This window comes from Ursus americanus, chromosome 13 (genome assembly GCF_024610735.1).
Source record: "Ursus americanus isolate L20-20 chromosome 13, mUrsAme1.1.p, whole genome shotgun sequence".
Taxonomy (NCBI): Eukaryota; Metazoa; Chordata; class Mammalia; order Carnivora; family Ursidae; genus Ursus; species Ursus americanus.
This window is the reverse complement of record NC_142139.1, coordinates 5670240-5691252: the sequence shown is the minus strand read 5'-3', so window position 1 is coordinate 5691252 and position 21013 is coordinate 5670240. Positions and strand designations below refer to the sequence as shown.

General features: G+C 39.5%; 1 protein-coding gene and 1 long non-coding RNA gene across 2 annotated transcripts in view; one reads left to right on the top strand and one right to left on the bottom strand.

Moving 5' to 3' along the window:
• Nucleotides 1-21013, top strand: part of ELOVL6 (ELOVL fatty acid elongase 6) — a 127321-nt gene that overhangs the window by 68182 nt on the left and 38126 nt on the right. The window contains exon 3 of the mRNA XM_045799153.2: nt 12320-12451. Coding sequence (XP_045655109.1) covers nt 12320-12451 — 132 coding nt within the window. The remainder of the gene's footprint in view (nt 1-12319; nt 12452-21013) is intronic.
• Nucleotides 12365-20799, bottom strand: LOC123793358 (uncharacterized). The gene is made up of 3 exons (XR_006779923.2): nt 20736-20799; nt 20432-20594; nt 12365-12503 (listed from the first exon to the last, which is right to left on the bottom strand). It is a non-coding gene; the product is annotated as an uncharacterized LOC123793358 (long non-coding RNA).

Sequence of the window (21013 nt, the reverse complement as noted above, 5' to 3'; positions counted from 1 at the left end):
TTCTAGAATGCCCATATAATGTAGAGGTTCAGTGCACAGGCTCTGACCTTGGCTGCATAAGTTTAAGTTCAGCACCGTCACTTCAAAGCTCTAGATTCTTGTTCAAGTTACTTAACCTTGTTCCTTAGTTTTTCTTTGTCTACAAAATGCAGATGGTGGTGGACTCTTTGAAATATACATGAGACATTGTATATCTAAAAAGTGCTTGGAACACTAAGAACAGGGCCTGGGATATAGTAAGTGTTCCCTTTAAAAAGTTAATATTACTTTGACTAAATTGAAACACATTCTGTTTTACTGGTCTGCAGCAACGCACAGGCCTGCGTTCCAAGCCAGCCTTCAACTTTGTGTCTTTTATGGACCAGTAAGTTCCCGTAGCAGAGATTTGTGTAGATAGCTGCAACTTCTGGACGGTCAATAAATACTTGTAAATGTTGTTTTCAATGTAGCCCTTAGGCGTCTAGTGTTTCTCAAATTGGTTCAAAATGCTGAAGATCAAAGGACATATCTTGAGTAAATACATGTCAATCCTTTCTCTTTCTTTAACTTCTGTTTTCTTTTGGTGGGAAACCTTTCTGGGTAAGCATAGCTAAGTAAGGACCATTCCTTCAGTATTCTCAAATTTTTGCCGAGAAAATCAGCCTTGACAAAGAAGAACAGTAGGAACGAGAATAGTGAAAGCAAAGGCTCAGGTTTACTCTCTGAAGTGATTGCTCTCTCGTGACATGGCACGTGCGTGCCACCACACGCAATCCAAAGGACATAGTCTCTCCTAATGCACACCCCACAGGGAACGCTCTTGGGAATATGGGAAGACACATTAACTTAATGGCTTTCAAAGAAGCCATGAGTCAGATACACTCTCTTCGCTCCCTAAGCATCTTCACCTTCTTGTGAAGAAAAGGCTGCTGTGGGCATTGTTATTTTGAGAATCTTTTTCGTCAGAACCCATGCTTGATAAATCCCAGCTGTACCTTAGTCGTGTCCTAAGACACATCTGACAGACATAGAAAAAAAGAAATTATTTTTGTCTCACAACCTAGTAGTCCAAAGAAACTTGTAAAAGTAAAAGTAATTCTTCTTTCATCCTCTAAAGAATAGAAGCTATGCTCTTAATGTTTGAGTTTTCTAATAGATCTTGAGATTTTTGCTATTACACGTTTTTCCCCCAAAATCTTATCATTTTTTCTAGCTTTGACCCTGTGAGTGAAAGGGGGGGAAAAAGCAAAGTGAAGGTCTTTGTGGGAAATGAAGTAAACAGAAAGGTAAAAGGCCCCTAAACCAGCTTTGGACACTCTCTGGCAGGTTTCACTCTGGTTTCCCCTGTAGAAACTGATGACGTGAACATTATAGAGAACAGCTTCCCGTTCAACTCATTCGGCTTGTTACACATTCATCAGGGGAGAATCAGTAGCTCCCAGTGTGGCGAAAATGTTAGGAAGGACAGATCTGAGAGTAGCTAATAAAAATAAACAGTAATTTGTTCTAAGGTTTAGAAAACAGTGTGATTGATTTTGTTTATCACATTTGGCATAATTTATCATATGAGAGCACCTATTTTCCTTATATAATTCTGAGACTTACAAAATAAAGTTTTTCCTACTCTTAATTTTAAAAAGTTTGTCATAGAAACCTTTATTGTTATCAACTTGTCGTACTTTAATGATTTAGAAGAGAGTAAGAACTTAAAAGATCTACATATCAGTTGTAAATCCTGATGGTCTAATGTATTTTTACAGCTGCCCCATCCAGAGCTAAGTTAGGACTGGCTCTCAGGGAATTATCTTAGACTTGTAGGATTGGTTCGTAAAGACATGCCTGGAAATAACTGGAATTCTACTTCAAGAAGAATCTGAACTCTGTCTGTTGGGTAGGGGGTTGTCTTGGCAACCTGTCTTGACTCACCTTCCTTTCAGATTATCCCTTTCGCTTGGAGAGATACTATAAAATCATTTCTCAGTGACCTTCACGACAAGGAAAGCATTACAACAGAAAGCATTGCAACTTTGTAAGAATTGATCATTCACGTCGTCACCAGGCTGTACCATGTTTCCATTGTAGGCAGAAGTGAAGGAAAAATTGACCCGAATTGGTTGTTTGGTCTTGTCTTCAATTTTAAGTTAAAGTGCTGATTTGAAAAGAGAAGTTTACTCTGTGCTTAAAATCAGTTTGAAGCAATATCAGCCCGAGTGTATCTGAAGTATGAGTGACGTCATCCCACCTAGTATATGTGTTTTTTGAAGCTATATCACATTTCAACATACATTCTCTTGAGTTTTCCAATTTCTCTGTTCTTTTTTTTTTTTAACATTTTATTTATTTGAGAGAAAGAGAGCGCATGCATGAGCGCGCAAATGGAGGGGGAGGGGCAGAGGAAGAGGGAGAAGCAGACTCCCCACTGAGCAGGGAGCCCGACTCAGGGCTCAGGCCTCTACCCTGAGATCATGACCTGAGCTGAAGGCAGACGCTTAACCGACTGAGCCACCCCGGTAACCACCCCCCAAAGATGATTTCCTCTTTCTTAATCTCTTTCTTTATAGTGCCTTATCCAACGTTTCTCAACCTTAGCACTACTGACAGTTGGGACTGGAAAATCCTGCACAGCATCCAGGGCCTCCACACACCAGATGCCAGTAGCCAATCCCCGTACAGTTATGGAAACCAAAAATGTCTCCACACGTTGCCAAATGTCCTCTGAGGGGCAACATCATCGCCCCCATTGCAAACCAGTGGTGTAGATAAGAAAAAGGGGTCCATAGATTGAGCTCTGGGAACTCTTCAAGGTTTAAACACTGGGGAGATGAAGAGAGAACCAGCAAAGGAGAATGAAAAGAGCCAATAGTGAAGTTGGGAAAGAAATAGGGAAAATAGCGTCCCAGAAACCAAGCGAAGAACGAGTTACAGAAAAGGAGTTAACATCTGTATCAAACGCCGCTGCTCGCTAGCCGCCTGGGATGGAGACTCCTTCTTCATGGATTTAACAGTAAGAGCGATGAAGCACAGAACAGCGGGCTTGCCGCAGATGGGACAGTGGCCCTGGATGGAGCCTGTAACATATGTTTTAAGATTTAAATGCAAGTGATAGTCACAATGCAAACAACCTTTGTTGTCACAAAAGAGTGTAAGATGGCAATTTAGAACTTGTGACAGTGGGGATAAATTGAATACATATTAGTTATTTCGAATAAATTGTGTATGTTACTTAGAAATTCCAAGCTTTGGGAGCACCTGGGTGGCACAGCGGTTAAGCGTCTGCCTTCGGCTCAGGGCGTGATCCCGGCGTTATGGGATCGAGCCCCACATCAGGCTCCTCCGCTATGAGCCTGCTTCTTCCTCTCCCACTCCCCCTGCTTGTGTTCCCTCTCTCGCTGGCTGTCTCTCTCTCTCTGTCGAATAACTAAATAAAATCTTTAAAAAAAAAAAAAAGAAAAAAGAAATTCCAAGCTTTGGCGCCTAGTCCATTGTAAGGTATATGAGAAATCCTATGTGACTACTGAGAGTTCAAGTACTGATTTGTGAGTTTATATGCATATGAGCGGCTTCGGGACAATCCGTGTAACAGCGTGAATCTCAGCCCCTTGCTTTCCAAAGTGCTTTCTTGACTTGGAGGGAAGAGGTTGGCTTTGGATCTAACAAACCAAGAATAGGCAAGAAGGGTTTGCCCTCTGCGGGGCTGTCCCTTAGCAGCAGCAGCAGAAAAATGCTTCAGACTTTATTATTATTTCAAGTTATTCCGTGTGGCAAAATGAATCACGGTCCCCGAAAGATGTCCATGTTTTATTTGTGAATTTGTGAGTGTGTTTCTCTTCTATAGCAGAAGAGACTCTGCAGATGTGATTAGGTTAAGGATTTGGAGATGAGATTGTTGGGGAATATCAGGGTGGGCCCAATCTAATCACATGAGTCCTTAAAATTGGAGAACCTCTCTTTCCAGGGTGTGGGCCTGGATTATCTCTCGAACCCAATGTAATCACAAGACTCCTTAGGGGGGAGGTTAAGATCGGAGTCAGAGGAGGTGACAGGACGACCAAAGCAGAGTTAGAGAAGGCAATGTGACCCTGGAAACAGAGGTTGGAGCAATGCATTTTGAATGTGGAGAAAGCCGAGACCGGCAGGCAGCCTCTGGCAAAGAAGGAGATTGCCCCTAGAACCTCCAGAAGGAACTCGACCGTGGCTACCCCTTGAGTTTAGCCCCGCAAGGCTCATTTCAGACTTCTGACTCTGGAGCTATCCGATAATCAAGCCACGTTGTTGGAAGCCATTCCATTCGTGGGAATGTGTTGCAGCAGCAATGAGGAAGCAACGCAGCCCAGTTCCTAAGGCGACTGTCCTCATTACCAGAGTGCTCAAAGCTCGCGTCTTCAGGCCTCGTCTTCTTGTCACTGAACGAGCATTCAGATCTGGAAGGAGCAGTGTGAATGCTCTAATCAAAATCGTGCCGTATTATTGTTTTCAAGAGCACAAGAGAGTTCTTTCTTGGGTAATTGGGTGATAGCTCATAGGTAAAAAAAAAAAAAGTCTGCCATTTCCACTCCCTTGCTAATAATATATTTCTTCCTGTCTTTGCCAGTTTTTACTCAGACTTCATTTCTTACGTAAAATTGATTTTGGTGGCAAAAAGGTATCCATGAGCTATGCCACGAAATAGTCTTTACCACTTCTGAGCTATTTTCTCCCTAATCCAGAAATAGCATTTGGGACATGTTTTCTCATTGCTTTTCCCACCCCTCTTTCAACATTTCTACCCAGGGGGAAAGTCAGTGGAACAGTATGTTTAATCACCCGGTAGTTACCATGAAAACATGTGGGTTTCTTTCTTTCTTTTTTTTTCCTTGATAGTATTTTCTAGCTTCTTTAGAGTTGTCCGAAGCAATGAGGATACACGAACACTCTCTACATGTAAGGTGGTAGTAGCGGCACAAATGGATCATCCAGTTCAAACGAGTAGCCGTGGAGTAGGAAGCGCTCATAAATGTGGGTATGTTTGTGCTTGTTGGGCGCTGGTGTCTGTGCAGCTGTCACTTTGATTTTAAGTCTGGGAAAATTGTGTGTCTGAATTGGACTTAATCTTGTAAACCTGAAATCTGGTTTCCGTTCCATTGTGATTAATCATAAATGCTTTTTATAGTGTTTTTTCACTTCTGGCTTTAGTCTCCAACTCTCAGATAAATCTGTTTTCTACAGAACATTTCAGGGCTTCTTTAGGATGAAGACAGGCAGGAAACATATTTCTGTATTTGACTCTAGTTTTTATTTTTATATATTTTTAATATCCTATAAAATTTTTACTCTTCCATTTCTACGATTAGCAGACCATTAGGATAGATAACAAGGTTCAAAAACAAACAGACAAACAAAAACTTGCGGCCTTGACACAAGCCCATAATTAATTAGACTTTGTGTGACTTCTGGTTCAAGAAAACTTTATTTTCAGGGGGAAAAATCCCTAATGCCTTGTTTCTACTTCGTAGTAGATTTTAAGACTGTAAGAGGTAAAATTTAATCTGATAACAGGGAGTCACTCACTGCTCTTCAGAATTTTAGTGTGCTTTCTGTATTCATCATTCTGTTCATTTTAGGCATTATCCTGATCTTAACGGGTGAGCATTTCTTCATTGGAAATTCAGATGAAAGCTTTCTTTTTCTTAGAACAAAGGGCATTTCTTTAAGGGAATTAGCACAATGAAAGTGAAGTGCTGATGGAACCACTTTCTGAATTCTCTTTCTGCCTGCTGTCTCCTACTTAGAACTTACTGTTTTTTTACACGGCCTTTAAAATGTATTGTTTTGCCATGACTAGTATCAGTAGCTGATATATTATAAGACGGTTACTTGGTTACTTGACAATTCTAACTCAAAGTGACAATCAGTACCAGGTAATCAGGTTGAGCCACGCTCTCAAACAAACCAGAAATTACAAATGAGTTTATCGATGACAACTCGTTATTAGTTCGTAGTGGGAGATTTGTCTACCAAGATCACTGGCAAAAGTTTTATTCACAGGTGGTTGCAAGCTTTACTCTTTCCAAGGAGATAAGAAACTCTAACCATTGTCCAAGCAAGAAATGTAATTCTTTCTTTGTTTCAGTGGTCTCTAAAATCCTTAATTCTATCTTTGAACTTGAATCTTTGTGATCAGTTTTATAAAACCATGTCTTCTAAAACGAAGAAAAATATTCTTGCACCTCCATAAGATGCAAGATTTTAGGATTAAAAGTGGCATTTGCTCTAGAGGACAGTTTAGGGACACTGAACCAAGTATCAGCTTTATTGAAACAATGCCACGATTGGCCTCGCCATTTGCTATCCTTTTCTCAGGACCGGAGGATATTCATTCTTAAGTGAATAAAACTTCAAAGTGGTCCCATCTGATAATTCCTGGGGAGAGCAGCGGTTCATTAAAGAAGTTTCTTCCGTTCACACCCCTGCACTCAGGAACCCCTGCAGCTACTGAGGCTGGCAGTGTGGGCTGTGGGGGACGAACGTGTGTGCCGACTTAGAGATCGGGAGTCAGACTTCAGCCACATCTGCCCGCGAGAAGAGAAGTCATCAGTGCCATGTTTCCCTGTGAACGTACCCTGTTTATTCTGCCCCCCATCCCGGCCCAAAGACTTTGAGTGCTCTCCATGGCCTGAACCAGTTGTCTCCATCTACCTTTCAAGGGCCACGGGCAGGAACACTTCCCCCTTCTCTCCCCCCAGGCACATCATGGTATACACACGAGTGAAATCATTCTTATTTATTTAAAAAGAAGGAAAGAAAGGAAAATGAAGCCACGGATTCCAGTGCTATACTTCAACTATTAGTCCTAACCCATTACTGACCACACACCTTACTCAATCTTGAGGAGAAGCTCCAGGCCTAACTCTGCTGCCGGAATTTAATCCGCATTCCCAAACTGACTTTCTCCCATGACTCCCCACTGAGGAAACAACAGGTCTGACACATGCCCAGCTTAGCTCATGCCTAAGGCACTGCTTTCCTCCCACCCCAAGTTCCCACTTACGTCTGTCCATCCATCCATCCAAAGCCTTAAGGGGTGTATGCAGAAGCAGAATTTACTCTTACATAGGGATTGGTTCATTATGATTTTTTCATTCAAGGACATACTAAACACACTGCAAATGACAATGATAGAGTTCATTTAAATTGTGAACGGACGGATGGGTGTAAGCATTTTTTATCAGCAACTGATAAAACAAAGGTAATTAACGGGTATCTTGCCAATTTAAGTATTAGAGTGATGACATTGTTTATGGGGCTGTGTGTGTTTGTGATTTTAATATTTTGAAAGTAGAAACATCCTATTTCCCCCTTGTAAATAGAGAGCCAACAAGAAAATAGAATTCATCAAGATTTTTAAAAAGGTGACAAGGGGCAAAAATGGTATGTTGCCGTATTATGTACAAGCAGCTTTCTGTAACAGGTCTGTGTCAGGAGGAGTGTACTTTCCTAGAAAGAGATACGTAGGCACGTCATTCAATCCACTGTACTAAATACAAGTCTACTTTGAGCATGGCCTAGTTCAACAATAGAAAAACAATTACAAAAACTGGTTTTCTTGCCTTTTTTTTTTTTTTAATAAGTAAGGAGAACCTGTGATCTTTCAGTTCACATCTGAGAGGAAAGCAAAATAAGAAAGAGGTGTTTGCAACTCAAAGAAATTCAGAAACTATGTGGCTTCCTCGGTCACACATAACTGGTTAGAATAACAGCATTTCTTTAGTCATGGCTTTGTTTTGCGATTATAAAGCATTTGCATTTATTATGGATCTATTTCCACTCTTATCCTCCAAATCATTCATTGCCAGAATTTCTGGGCAGAGTTAATTTCCAGTTATAATTTACTTGTGAATAACAACGTCTGGAAAATTCCCATTATTTGTAATGTAGAAAAATGCCTGTATGAAGTGTTGGGGGAGTTCTCAAGAACAGGACAGATTCCAGTCCCAGGGCACAACTTCAGGATCTAGCTATCAGCCAAAGCAGGTGAGGTGTTCAGGTGTCCTTTTCTTTCTTCCTCAAAGCTTTGTTTGCATTTTCACAACTCCTTGTACCTTACACATGCATGGTAAAAAACAAGGTCACTCCGGCACAAAGGAGTTCAGACCATCTCCCAGGGAAGTGTTCATTAGCAAATACCCTGTGTTGAAAGGCCACCCACATGAAAGAAAGTTTCACCATTCTCAGATGAACTTGTCTGACTCTCTGGAAGAGCACAAGTCAGCCAACAGAGAACTTGGAGTTAGTGTTAAGGGACTCAAGCTAGGCCCTGGTTTCAGTGGAAGCTCAGGGGTTGGCGGGGGGGGGGGGGAGTTTGAATGTATACACACTCGTTGACAAGTGTTGTTGGGTAGAAAAATAAGTACAAATCATTAGCAGCTACTGTGGGGAGAATAGGAAAAACACCCCCTAGGAATGTTTTGGACCAGGGTAGCATGACAGAGAAATCCAGCTTTCTGAGGATAAATGATAAAGCCATTATCTGTTTTTATTAGTTATGGGCCCATGTCCATTCACATCAGTGACAGAAATGGAAGGGGGGAAAAGAGTAAATGCAAGGGGGCAAAGCTCAAAGCACATCAGTATTTCGTTGGGGTGTTCTTTACGTAGTTGGTTACCTTGTAATTATAGCTACAGAAGCACCGTCCTGAAAAGTATTAGGCACCTGTATAGTGAAGGGTTGGGCTATACGATACACGTTTAAGATTCTGTAGCAGGAGTCCCTACCCTCCGGAAATTGCTAGTTATCCAGTAACAAAACAATGTAGTGTTACCATTATACCCAGCTATGGAGGCCTGCCAGAATATGAAGTATTATTAGATTACCATGGAAACATTAGGGAAGTCATCTATCCCCATTAAATAGTAAGAGGGCTAGCAGGAAGTCATTCTTCATCTTGACAATAATTGAACCTTTACCAAAGAGATGGCAGAACCGAAAGGCAGCTTGAATCCATTTAAATTGGCCAGTTTACTAAAGAGAATCTTACCTTATTCTAAGCTAAATGGAAAAAAAATTATAATACATTCAATTATAAATGATACATTTGGATTTCTCAGTTGGAAGAGGTAAGAGTTAATGCTTCCTTAGATGACTCCCTCTTACAGAAGAAGCCTAAGCTTAATTCTAAATTAACCTAAAGCATTACAGACTTGAATTTCACCACAGTAGAAGATTTACGAAGTATACAATAAGCAACTTCTTTGTATTGTAGCCTACACAGTTAATTTATCTTTTTCTACCTGCTTGAGCAAAATTCTGGTAGTTTTGGCCCATATACAATATGTAGCTATGTGACCATAAGAAACTAATGTTATCCAACACCCCACCCCATCAGCCATTCCCTCTCCTGTAGAACGAGAAAATTGGGCTCCATCTCTCTAAGGTCTCTTGTAATTCTCAGATTCTTTGTGTCTATTCCGATTGACTTGGTTGCCCTAGCTATGGAATTGAAGGTTGGTAAAAATAATCTTTAGAAAACACATGGAAAAGAGAATGGTCTGTGCCAGGAAGTTAGTAGTGCATTAGGACTAATTCTCATTCTGTAGCTGAAGAAATGTAGAGGTAAACATCCGAGGGAAGATTTTGGTATTTTTCTTGGTTCTTCAAGGCGCATTTTCCCCCCCTAATGGCTAGAATGATAGGATCGTATACAGACATCCATTTAATTTGGTTCATAATTGCGAGTAATACAATTAATCCAATGATAACCAAAATCCAAATTAGATTGAATAAGCAAGAGAGACAATGATAGATAATTTAAGGAAAAGCTTTTGGGGGACATATATGGTTCGTTTGTATTCTCTAGGAGGTAAACAGGGTTTGGAGCCAAGTGTTCCAGCCCTCAAAATATGATAGTTGAAGCACAAAGGCATGGGACTCCTCTGGTCTATTCACAGTGAAACAATGTGCCACACGATTCCACAATGACCATGCAGTTCAATAGGAGGGCTGGTGGAATTCTTATATGCCTGTAAGATAACACATTTTATAGGCATATACACCCTTTTTCCTCCTGAAAGGTTACCACAGGAGAACAGGGAGATCTGAGGCTTAACTTCTAAGCCTGTTTGCTTATCCGTAAAACGAAGGTAATGCTCTACATACATTAGGGGTGGTTAGGAGGATCGAAGGAGAAAGCGCTTTAGCACTGTGCGCCCGCCCACAGGACTCACTCCCTAAATCATACCATGAATATTGTCACCCACCGTTACCTTTATAATTTAGAAAAGCATAATTAAATTGTTTTAAAAATTTAGAAAACAATATAGACTATTTCATATTACCATTGCTTGCATTAACTCGATAGAATTTGTTTCTTAGCGAGTCCTTGCTTAGATGTGTGTAAATGCAAACGGTGATTAGGACTCAATTTAGTGACATACACTTGAAAATTTCATATATAACATATATATGAGTGTACTTAACCTACACTCATTCACATTCATACTCATATTTATTATTTACACATATTTGCAGCCAAAAGTACTTTCTTCTTGAAATGTTTAAGAAAGTTTCCGTAAAATTGTCTCACATTTCCACCTCTCTTTGAAGTATAGAAATTGCCTGTTTCTTTATGGAGGAAGAAAATGGATCGTGTTTTTTCCGAATACTTCATTCTTTAGTAATTCATGTGTTACTAGGAAAGTACAGCCATTCATTCACTCAGTTAATGTTTGCTGAGCACCTAAGTACATAGGTGCATAATTATTTTTCCCTCTCAGGAAATTTGATGTGACAAGACCATGGTCATCCAACAAATATTTATCAAGTAGTGACTATATGCCCAGGTCTTGTGTTTCAAAGGGAATCTGCAAACCTCAGTTGGAAGTGGTGTATTCCAACTTTATGGGTTGATTTCTGGAATTACCGCTTTATCAGGTGGTGTTCAACAAATAGGTCACATGGCATTCACTGAAGTAAGTGTGTTGTTTGTGTAAATAATTAGATCTCTCCTTAGCAATACATACCAGCGGTATCCACAATTAGGGAGGAAAATAGGAGGCATTTTGCAAAAAATGCTCTTCTGGTTAATTCATTTTGCTTTTGGTATTATGCTTGTTACTTACTTTTCAGCGAGTTCCCTTTTAATCTCATTGAGTGGGGAATATCCATTTTAAGAGAAATACTGCTTTTTTAGGAAGTTCATTCAGGTGTTTAAATTATTTACAAGGCCTCTGTTACTTTCTATTGAATCGTAGTTCTACAGAATCTTGTTGGTTTTATTTTTGTTCTTATTGGCATTATCAATACCACCGTTTCGTTCTTGGAACAGTTGTAAACCAGCAGGACCTAGAGATTCTAATTCATGTTGCTTGTACATTTCTGACTGAGAGTTCCACCTAAGCCTGACAAAAAAAGAGAATAATGAGCCCCTGTAGTCCTTCCTCCTTTTGTTAATCTGGTTTCAGCTCTCTACCCTGAACATTGTTTTGGTTCTGTTTTGATTCCTGGGATATTTAAGAGCAAATCCAAGACATATAATTTCACCCATAAATACTAACTAAGTACTTTTAAAATTATGACTACAAACTTTCTGAGTTTATTAAAAACGCCTTTTTCCAATTGGTTTGCTCAAATAAAGACTCCCCAAAGTCTACCTATTACCTTTGATTGTAGTTTTCAAGTCACTTCTTAATCTAGAAGAGTCCCATATTTGGATTACATGCTTCTGACTTATTGAAGAAATAAGTTCAATTGTCCTACAGACGGTCCCACAGTTTATATTTCCCAAGAACAGGTAGTAAAATCAGCTCTTGATTAGATTCAAGTTCAAGCCCTAAGACAAGCATACTTTAGGTAATTCTGTGTTATTCCTATTGTGTTGTATGATGTCTACCAGTTATCCCTATTATTAATGATAATATGGAAACCTAATACCTGCTCCTTTGGTGGAGAAGATTTCAGGAATCCATATTGGGGGTGCCCGAAGTCAAGTGCTCCAAGTAGCCTGATTTTAGTGTTTTAATTCCCTCAGTGAAAATTTTTCTTTTTGTACCTTGATGTTATGTTGTTGAAATTTTTAAAGTCATGGAGCCCAAAAAGAACATAGATCTATTCCAACATGTGTTGGTTAATCTAGAATGACCTAATTTGTCAAGGGAGGTTTCCATAGAATGCCACGTCGCCAAAAGGATGTTTAAACATTCTCTCTTCATTGAAGGGGCACATTCACAAGAATATGCTTTCTGCACTTACAAAGAGGGACTGGTATAAAAAATTATGAATAATTAGTAAATATAAATTTCTGATGAATAAAAATAAATTGCTTAAAGATCTTTATCTCCTAAGATATTGGGTTTTTGTCTGTTGCAGGAAGAAATCTTTCCTGTTTTCTGCTCTGTATGCTGCCTTTATCTTTGGTGGTCGGCACCTGATGAACAAACGGGCGAAGTTTGAACTGAGGAAGCCATTAGTGCTCTGGTCTCTGACCCTTGCAGTCTTCAGGTGGGTTTTTCTTCAGTTTCCCAATGCAGTCCATCCATTTCATCAGACTTGGCTGAAAGAAGCAAATTGAGTATTTTATAGCACATATTTTTGATCGTTCAGTGCAATGAGGATAAAATAAAGCCATGTCCACGGAGTAGGCCTTCACTGCAACCAACTTGCCATATTATACTCAGTCTCTTATTTTCAGGCTATGTCCTTTCTTGTCCAAACTGCTCATGCGGTGATCCAGTTTATCTCGTAGGCCTAGAGGCAATGTGTCAATTCCATTACTGTTGTTGCTTAAATACAGCTGAAGGGCTAAATGCAAAGCCACGCCAGTAAGCTATTGATCTACGGTACAGTAGGGTTTAAATGTTCTGGGTATGCTGTTACTGACTAATAGGTAATCAAAAAATGGCACTCAAACGCACGGCTAGATACCGGACCCCTGTCTATGTCCGTATTACTAGACCAGAGAATGCCGTTAGCTCTGCATCCCCAAACGCACCGTTCACCCCCATTGCCATAAGCTGACTTGCTGGCTTATGTTTATGCAACCAGTTCTTACTTTGTACTGAGTAGAACTCATCATAGAGGCTGTCAGGACCAGACCATCTCTCCAGGGACATCTGGCAGCCAACATTCAGGCACATTCCTGGAAGCTCGAAGGAGCATTTCTAGCTTTGTAATATTTGGTGATCTAAGCCATCACAAGATTAATTAGCACACAGCTGGTATCCTTACAAGTGCCAGAAAATACCTACAGCACTAACAAAGGCACCTGCTCTCTTTGTGTTCTGCTTGTCAAAACCCACAAGTTTATAACTAGCCTTGGGGTGGGGGGGAGTAGAGGAAGTAGATGTAGATATCCTACAAATAACTATTGTAATATTTATGAATATTCATTCTTATTTTTCATACTACATATCAACTGTTCCACCACTCGGCAGAAATAGATGGTATCATTAAAAGCCTCATTAGTTACTTCTGGTTTATTAAAAATGATCAGGCAGGAAGAGGATTTTCATAAACTCTGACAATCTGTACCTTTCCATTCAGACCCTGCAACCAAATAGCTCATTTGCTTGCTACTACTGGCCATCCTCGAATTCAGTGCATTTTGTAAGTTCTGCGTTTGAAGCACTCGTGATTTGGATCTGTCACTAAAACATTCGTGCATTTTAATCTGAATCAGGACATGATTCTCTGTAGTACAAAGTAGCATTTTCATTTTTGTTCCCATCTAAGGTTCACAGAGCCTTTACTGCCTCTACTAAAATATTTTGATATTTGAGGAAAAAGTTATCTTTTTTTTTCTAAGATTTTTTTAATTTGTTTTAGGGAGAGAGAGAGCATGAATGAAGGGCTGGGGGGAGGAGCAGAGGGAAAGGACAAGCAGACTCCCTGCCGAGAGAAGAAGCTGACACGGGGCTCAATCCCACAAGCCTGAGATCATGACCTGAGCCAAAATCAAGAGTTGGGAGCTAACCAACTGAGCCACCCAGGTGGCCCAAGGAAAAAGTTAATCTTTATCCTAATGACGCCTTTCAGCATTTTACAGAGTTTTCAACAAAAGCCTTTATCTTTTGTTTTTTAAACACTTGAACACATATGATCAGGGAAGAGTACAAGGAGCCCCCCACCCATGCACCGGTTACCCCGCTTAAAGAATTATTACCAAATGGATTAATCTTCTTTCATCTACCAACTTTCCTCTTTCCCCCAAATTATTTGGAAGTAATACAAACTGAACTATTTTTGAACGAAATGATACCACTTCTAAAAGTTAAGTACTCTTTTTTAAAAACTGACCAGAATATTATGATCTCACTTAAATAGTAATAATCCTTTCTCCTTCAGTGTTCAGATTTTCCCAGTTGTCTCATAAAAATTTTTTTTCAATTTATTTTTAAGGATCTGAATCAAAATAAGATCCATACCTTTCCATTGGTTGGTTTCTTTTAACTTAGAGGTTTCTACTTTCCTCTCTCCTTAGCCCTCCTCCAACTCCCAACTCCCCATCCATCCTTTGAAGAAAGCACACCATTTGCCCCTCACAGTTTCCCCAGACTTGCTGATTTTGCTGATTACATTCTTCTGTCCCCTGTATTCCTTATTAGTTGGTAGTTAGATCTAGAAGTTTGATTAGTTTTCACATTTGACAAGACTTTCTATAAGAAGAAATTTACCTTTATCAACTCTTTAGTTATCCTAAAGTATATACAGTTATTCTAGCAAAGGCAGGATAATGCTTGATTCTTTTGCCATATTTATCATTTTCAAAAAAGAAATTAATTTGATCACCTGGCATGTAAATAATAATGTTTTTTTCCCCTTAAGTATCATTATGAACTCATGGATTTATACTTTATGTGTCATTGATTTCTAGATGAATTTGACTTGGGTATATTTTCATTTATTGTTCTTATTCTTTTTGACGCTAAATTATCCATCTTTGGCCAGTATGAGTCTGTTTGATTTTGGGGGGGGGGCAGGGGAGCAGGGATGACAAGATATGCCAGGCCAGGCACACTGCATATTCCTCATCCAGAACTGAAATGAGCCATTTCTCCAAGGAGCCCTCGCTCCTTTGGGGGAGGAGAGATAGTATTTACAAACCACTGATTTCAGGGGGTGGCTGCTGGGGCAAAGGTAGTTCTTCTTTCTAGGCCTTTCAGAGGCAGGAAATAGAATATTTTTTTCAAGAGTTTTATCTAGAGTTGGCACCAATACGTCTAATTCATATTTGCTAGTAGAGAGCATTTTACTTAAGTTCTTACACCTCCTTCCTCTCACACCAAAATCCAAGTTCCCAAAAGAATATATTTTTGAATGGCTTTTACCTTACTATAATTCACAAATTTGCAAGTCCTGCTGCCAATAGGGCCCAGTGGAGAAGTTCAAAAATTCCTTGCTCGGGAGACATTCTTGCATTAGATGACCTGTGTCTGTTCCACTCCCCCCTCTTCACCACTATAGGATAAGATATTATCTATTTGGAAAAAGAAGGAAAGAGAAAGAGAACCAAAATTTTGAGTGAGAGGAATTAAAAATGCAGGGAGGGGAGGAACAGTAAGATTTCTCTTTTTTGCTGGGGGGGATCATTGAAAATGTGATTGTGTGTGTGTGTGTGTGTGTGTGTGTATTTTGTTGCTTAGGAATAATTTCTTTTCCCCAACTTCTCAAGCTTGCCCATTAGCTTTTTGTAGTAGCCAGAGACTCAACTATGACTAATTTGCAGATGCCACATATTGTGTTTAGTCATGAACTAAGACAACTGAGATGGGAATTAATTTGGTTATGCCAAGTACTTAAGCAAAAATAAAAACCCTGTCTTCATACCAATCTACTTCAGAAAGTGGTGTGGGGTTTTTATCTAATTTGGCAAGAATTACCTATAGAATATTTTCCTTCTTTCTCTTTACTTTTGGATGTTGACTGAATATATGATAGTAGCCTTCATACTAGCCATATACCATTGAATTTATTGAAAGCTGTCATAAGTTTGGATGCGATCACGACTGAGTTTTCACCGGCCTGGCATGTATTCATTTTATTTGAGAATGATTTCTCCAAGGTTTTCTTGGCAGTTTCTCCCCATCACCCAGCACCCTGCCCCACCCTTTGCAGATTCAAACCATCGACATCTGGTATCAGTGAGTCCTTAGGAATATGACCCGGATGATGACACGGTGCCCTGCCTACATCCCACCCAACCTAAGGAGAAGCATTTCCTTCTTTGATGAGCTAATTCTGTGCGGCATTTGGCCCTAGGTACTTGAAGCTTTCCTTAGGATAAACGCTGAGAAGAATTCTGGTACTTTGAATTAGTTAATCCTTTAGATGAGATTGTTTCTCCTGGCAAAAATCATCGAGCGCTTCAAGGTGCCTCTGACCCATTCTTCTCCGACACTGCTGAGTCATTACATTACGTTGCTATGGTAGCTCGGCCGGGTTACTACCGTTGATTTGTAAAGCATTTTCTATGTCTTTATTTAATAACTCCATATCCTTCTAGATGGGGTAGAGATGTGTGTGCTTCTGACTCCAGCTGCCTTTATCTGGTGACTGTCTGGCAGTGTTTTCTTCTCTTTGGTAGCGTCAGGAGTTTCAAGGAGCCTGCCTGGTCTCCAACACAGAGCAGGTCAAAGCAGGGTGCCTAGTCAGTGTACATCAGAGTAAGACGTGCTGCGTATTTTTAGATGCCAATATCACACTTGCTTCGGATTTGCTTACTCATCTTTCCTGGTGATTCACTCTGGCCTCAACTGTGTTATGCTTTATTTGCACAAAGCCAAATGTTCCATGCTTTGCAGCTGGACTTCTCACCTTGTTATTAACTGGCCATTTTTCCCATTGAAACTCATTTTTATTTCCTGGCCATATTTTTACTTTGTCATTAAATTTCAGTGTTGGCTCAAGTATAAAATATATTCAAGCTTAATTAAAAAAATTATTCTTTTTCTTTCTTTAGTGAGATTTCCAAGAACAAAGTGTTTAAAGACAGCACCAGAAACATTTAGAAAAGGGTGTTTAACAGTGCAGAGCAGCAGATGAATGGTATTTAATCAAATCTACTTGTGATTTCTTTATACACACATCAGTGTTTAATATCTGGGGAATTATTAGCAACTGTCTTATTATTGTTAAGGCAACAAATATATAATAAAACCAACTGAAACTATTCAGATGAGAAAATATGACATCTAAAAAAACTTGTTGAAGGGGAAATACATCACTGACCTGTATAATGATGGGACATTGAAAATGACAAATTTCAGAATAACTTAATGAATTTATACTCAAGCACCTTTGGTCTAGTATTTTGTTCTGTGGGTGCCAAAAGTGGTCCCTCTTGATCTACAAAGAACAACATTACAGAGATTACAGAGAATGATTCCAGTGATACTAATGATATTAAAAAAATGAGTACATAAACTACAAATATGACGGGAGAAAAACTCGTATTGATAACAGGTTAGAAATTTCACATTTTAAAATGTGGCACCAAGGGGGGCAAAAGTAACAAAGGCAAAGATACCTCTAGAAAGCATAATTTGAGTAGTAAAGAGAGCAAGCTGCAGAATAATCATGGGAATGTGTTGCCATGTATGAAAAGTTTCATAACCCATAAATTAACACTACATTTCATTTATTAACATATATGCAGTAATAACAAAAAAATAACATTTGAGAAGTTCAGGCTAGTGATCATTTCTGTTTCTGGGGAGACAGAGAGAATTATGGGATCAGAGAGGGTCCAAAAGAGTCTTCAACTCTTTTTTGTAAGATTTTTATGTCATTATGAATAGGTCAAACAAGAAAAAGATAATCTGCGTTTGATACAGAGAATGAATGGATGGCAGATTTTTTGTTTTGTTTTGTTTTAAGTTGAAAGCAAATAATGAAAAAAATCTACTTTTCAAAAGAAAAGCTAGGAATCGTACTTAATAAGATTCTGGTGAAATGCCGGCGTACGTTAAATAAAACAAATAAAACAAGCTTGTATCCAAACACGAATTACATCCTGTTGATCCTCACAGTTCCCCTTCTTCCCTAATGGTAAGTTTATACTTAGAATTAAGAATATTTTGTGTTTTCTCTTTTCTGATAACAGTCCTGAGTTAAGAATGTATGTATGGCTGAAAGGATAATCTTAGGACCTCTCTTTTCCGTCCATTTGTTGTTTGGCTCTTGAAGACTATCTAGTATTGCTATATGTATACAGATATATGGTCTGACAGACAACTTACAGACAGATGGGAGTCAGATATCACTCATTTAAATGTGTTCATCATCTCATTTTGTCAAAATGTTTTGTTTTTACATATAGTCTATTTGAAAATGTAATATAGATAGGTAGATAGATAGATAGATATAGATATATAGATATATATACTTTGTGCCTTTCTTCCTCTCTGGATTTTGTGCCATTTTATCAAAGAACCACAGAAATCATTGCATGCTTTGCTTCTGACGCCATCTTTATACATTACAGCTTCTGTCTCATTTTTTAAACTGTAACTAATAGATGTATAGAAAAATCTTCCTTCCTGAAGGCAGGGTGTATAAACGTTTTCTTTGCCTAATCAAATAGATTTTTCTCAAAAATAAACCATTTATTGAGATGTAAAACCACAGAGACTAGGAACAACACAATAGCCAGATGACATGGTTGTCTCAAAGGTCAGGTCAAAGAACAACAGCAAAACACGTTTTGTTTCCCTTTGCATCAAGAGAAATGTGAAGCATCTACGCTGAATAAAAAACCCAGTAAATTATTAAGGCAGGAAGCCTAATAAACCATAAAGTCAAAGCAGTCCACTGCCCTAGGAAAACTCATCCCTACATTTTCTCGGTACTTCCGGAGTTGGCTCCCTTCCCTGATGAAGGGCACCGTGTTAACGTTTTCATCAGTGAAAGTGGCAATGTCGAGTCTGAAATATAACGGCTTTCTTTAGCGTTTGGAGTTGGATTTGAGGGCCTTCCTACCTGAGAGCTGCCAGAACTCTCTCCACAGTTGGACTCAGTTTAAATATCAATTTTGCTATTGTGTTAAGCTGTTTTTGCCTCAAAGGAACTACCGAACAAATCACCACCAGAGGATGAAGAGAACTCTTTCCCTGCCTGCTCCTCCCCAGCATGTGTGTGCACAACACACACACACACACACACACACACACACACACACACACACACCCTTCAGGCACTCCCCCTCCACACTTCATTAGCTGTGCCAGGATCATCCATAGAGAGTTGTTGTAGGACATAAGCCACTTCATCAACATTGTGTTATTGTGTTTGTTGCTTAGGTGTCTAAAAGTGGGTCCTTTGCCAGAACAGACTGTAGCCTCAAATGACAATGAAATGACCTAATTGAATCACTTGACTCCTTTTGAGAAAACAAGAGCAATAATAAAGATAAGGAATGGGCCACTCTCCATCCTTTAAAAAGTAAGAGAGACCTTATAAACTGGGATCTGTCCGTCCTCCCTTGCTCTGCTCAGTCCTCGCTCATGTCCATTGTCCCACTGTAATTATTCATAGCTCCCCTCTCGCTCTCAAAATGCCCCAACTTGAATGGGAAATGAAATGGCTCTTCTATTTATACCCACTGAGAGATTGTGTTGCTCAATGAAAAAGGGAAAGGAAAAATACCAATAATCATTTGCCAACTTAGCCCTAACAAGTCTTTATTTTTAGCATTGCCTTGCACCTGAAACTTGCTCTCCTGTCTGTAACACTTCCAAATGTTTGGCATCTCATCACTCAAATTTAAAATCTTCAAGCCAGATCCCTTTTTGTTGACCCCATAAAATATATTAAAATTTGTCACCATTTTCTTAGCGAACATCCTTAAGCCCTTCAAAATATACAAATAACTCTTTTAACCAGTCACTAGGTTATAATTCTTCTCAAATATCTGGGGTAGCTGTCTACACCTCTCCATTTCCACACTGGCCACTCCAGTCATGACTTTGACCACTTCACTTCTTGAGTATTTGCCACCACTCATTGCTATCTCCCAAATGTTTTCTCTGTGCGAGTGACTCTACACACCATACCATTTACCTATGTAAACCTCCATCGAAACTCCTTTGCCTATCGGCTAAAACTTCAATCTGTCCATAAAAAAATTATCCTGACCCACCTTTCACCACTGCCCTGGACACATTTTCCATTCAAGCCAACATATGTGTCCAATCAAAACAAACACACTTTGCCCATCCTAATTTCATGTCTTTGAACACCCCACAACTCCTTCTCTTTCTCCGTTCTTCCTCCATTTTGTTTTTCCTTTAAATCACTCAGACTTCACTTAGAATGCCATCTCTGTAAAGTCAGCACATACCACTTTAGGACATAGCTCAGTCTGCCTTCCCCATGTGCCTCCTGGGGGAGACCATAGGAGTTCCTTGAGGCCAAACTGTCTGGCTGTTCCTAGAAAATCTTGGCATGCACAGAGTTTCTGAATTAATAGATTCTTAAAAGGCTTACCTTTGGCCACTCCTCCAGACACACGCGCTCGGCATTTTCCGTCATTTCACTTGTTCACCTTTCTATTTCTTGTGGGCAGCTGTGTTGGACATACCCTAGTCCAGTCTGCACCTCTGGTGTCATGAGGCTTCATCTGTGGAAGTACAGGCACGGCTTAGGAAATCTGGAAGACAAGAAACACCAAGTGTTGGCAAGCATTCAGAAGAAAGGGAACACTTGTGCAATGTTGGTGGGAGTCTAAATTGGCATAGCCGTTATGGAAAACAGAATGGAGGGTCCTTAAAAAAATTAAAACTAGAACTACCGTATGACCCAGCAGTCCCATTTCTGGGGATTTAGCTGGAGGAAACGAAAACATTAACTTAAAAAGATCCGTGCACCTCTATGTTCATTGCAGCATTATTTACGACAGCCAGGACATGGAGCAACCTAAGTGCCCATCGTTGGATGAATGGGCAAAGAAAATGTGTGAGAGAGGGAGAGAGAGTGGAATATTATTTGTCCATAAAAAGGAATAAAATCTTGCCATTCGTGACAACATGGATGGACCTTGAGAGCATTATGCTAAGTGAAAATGAACCA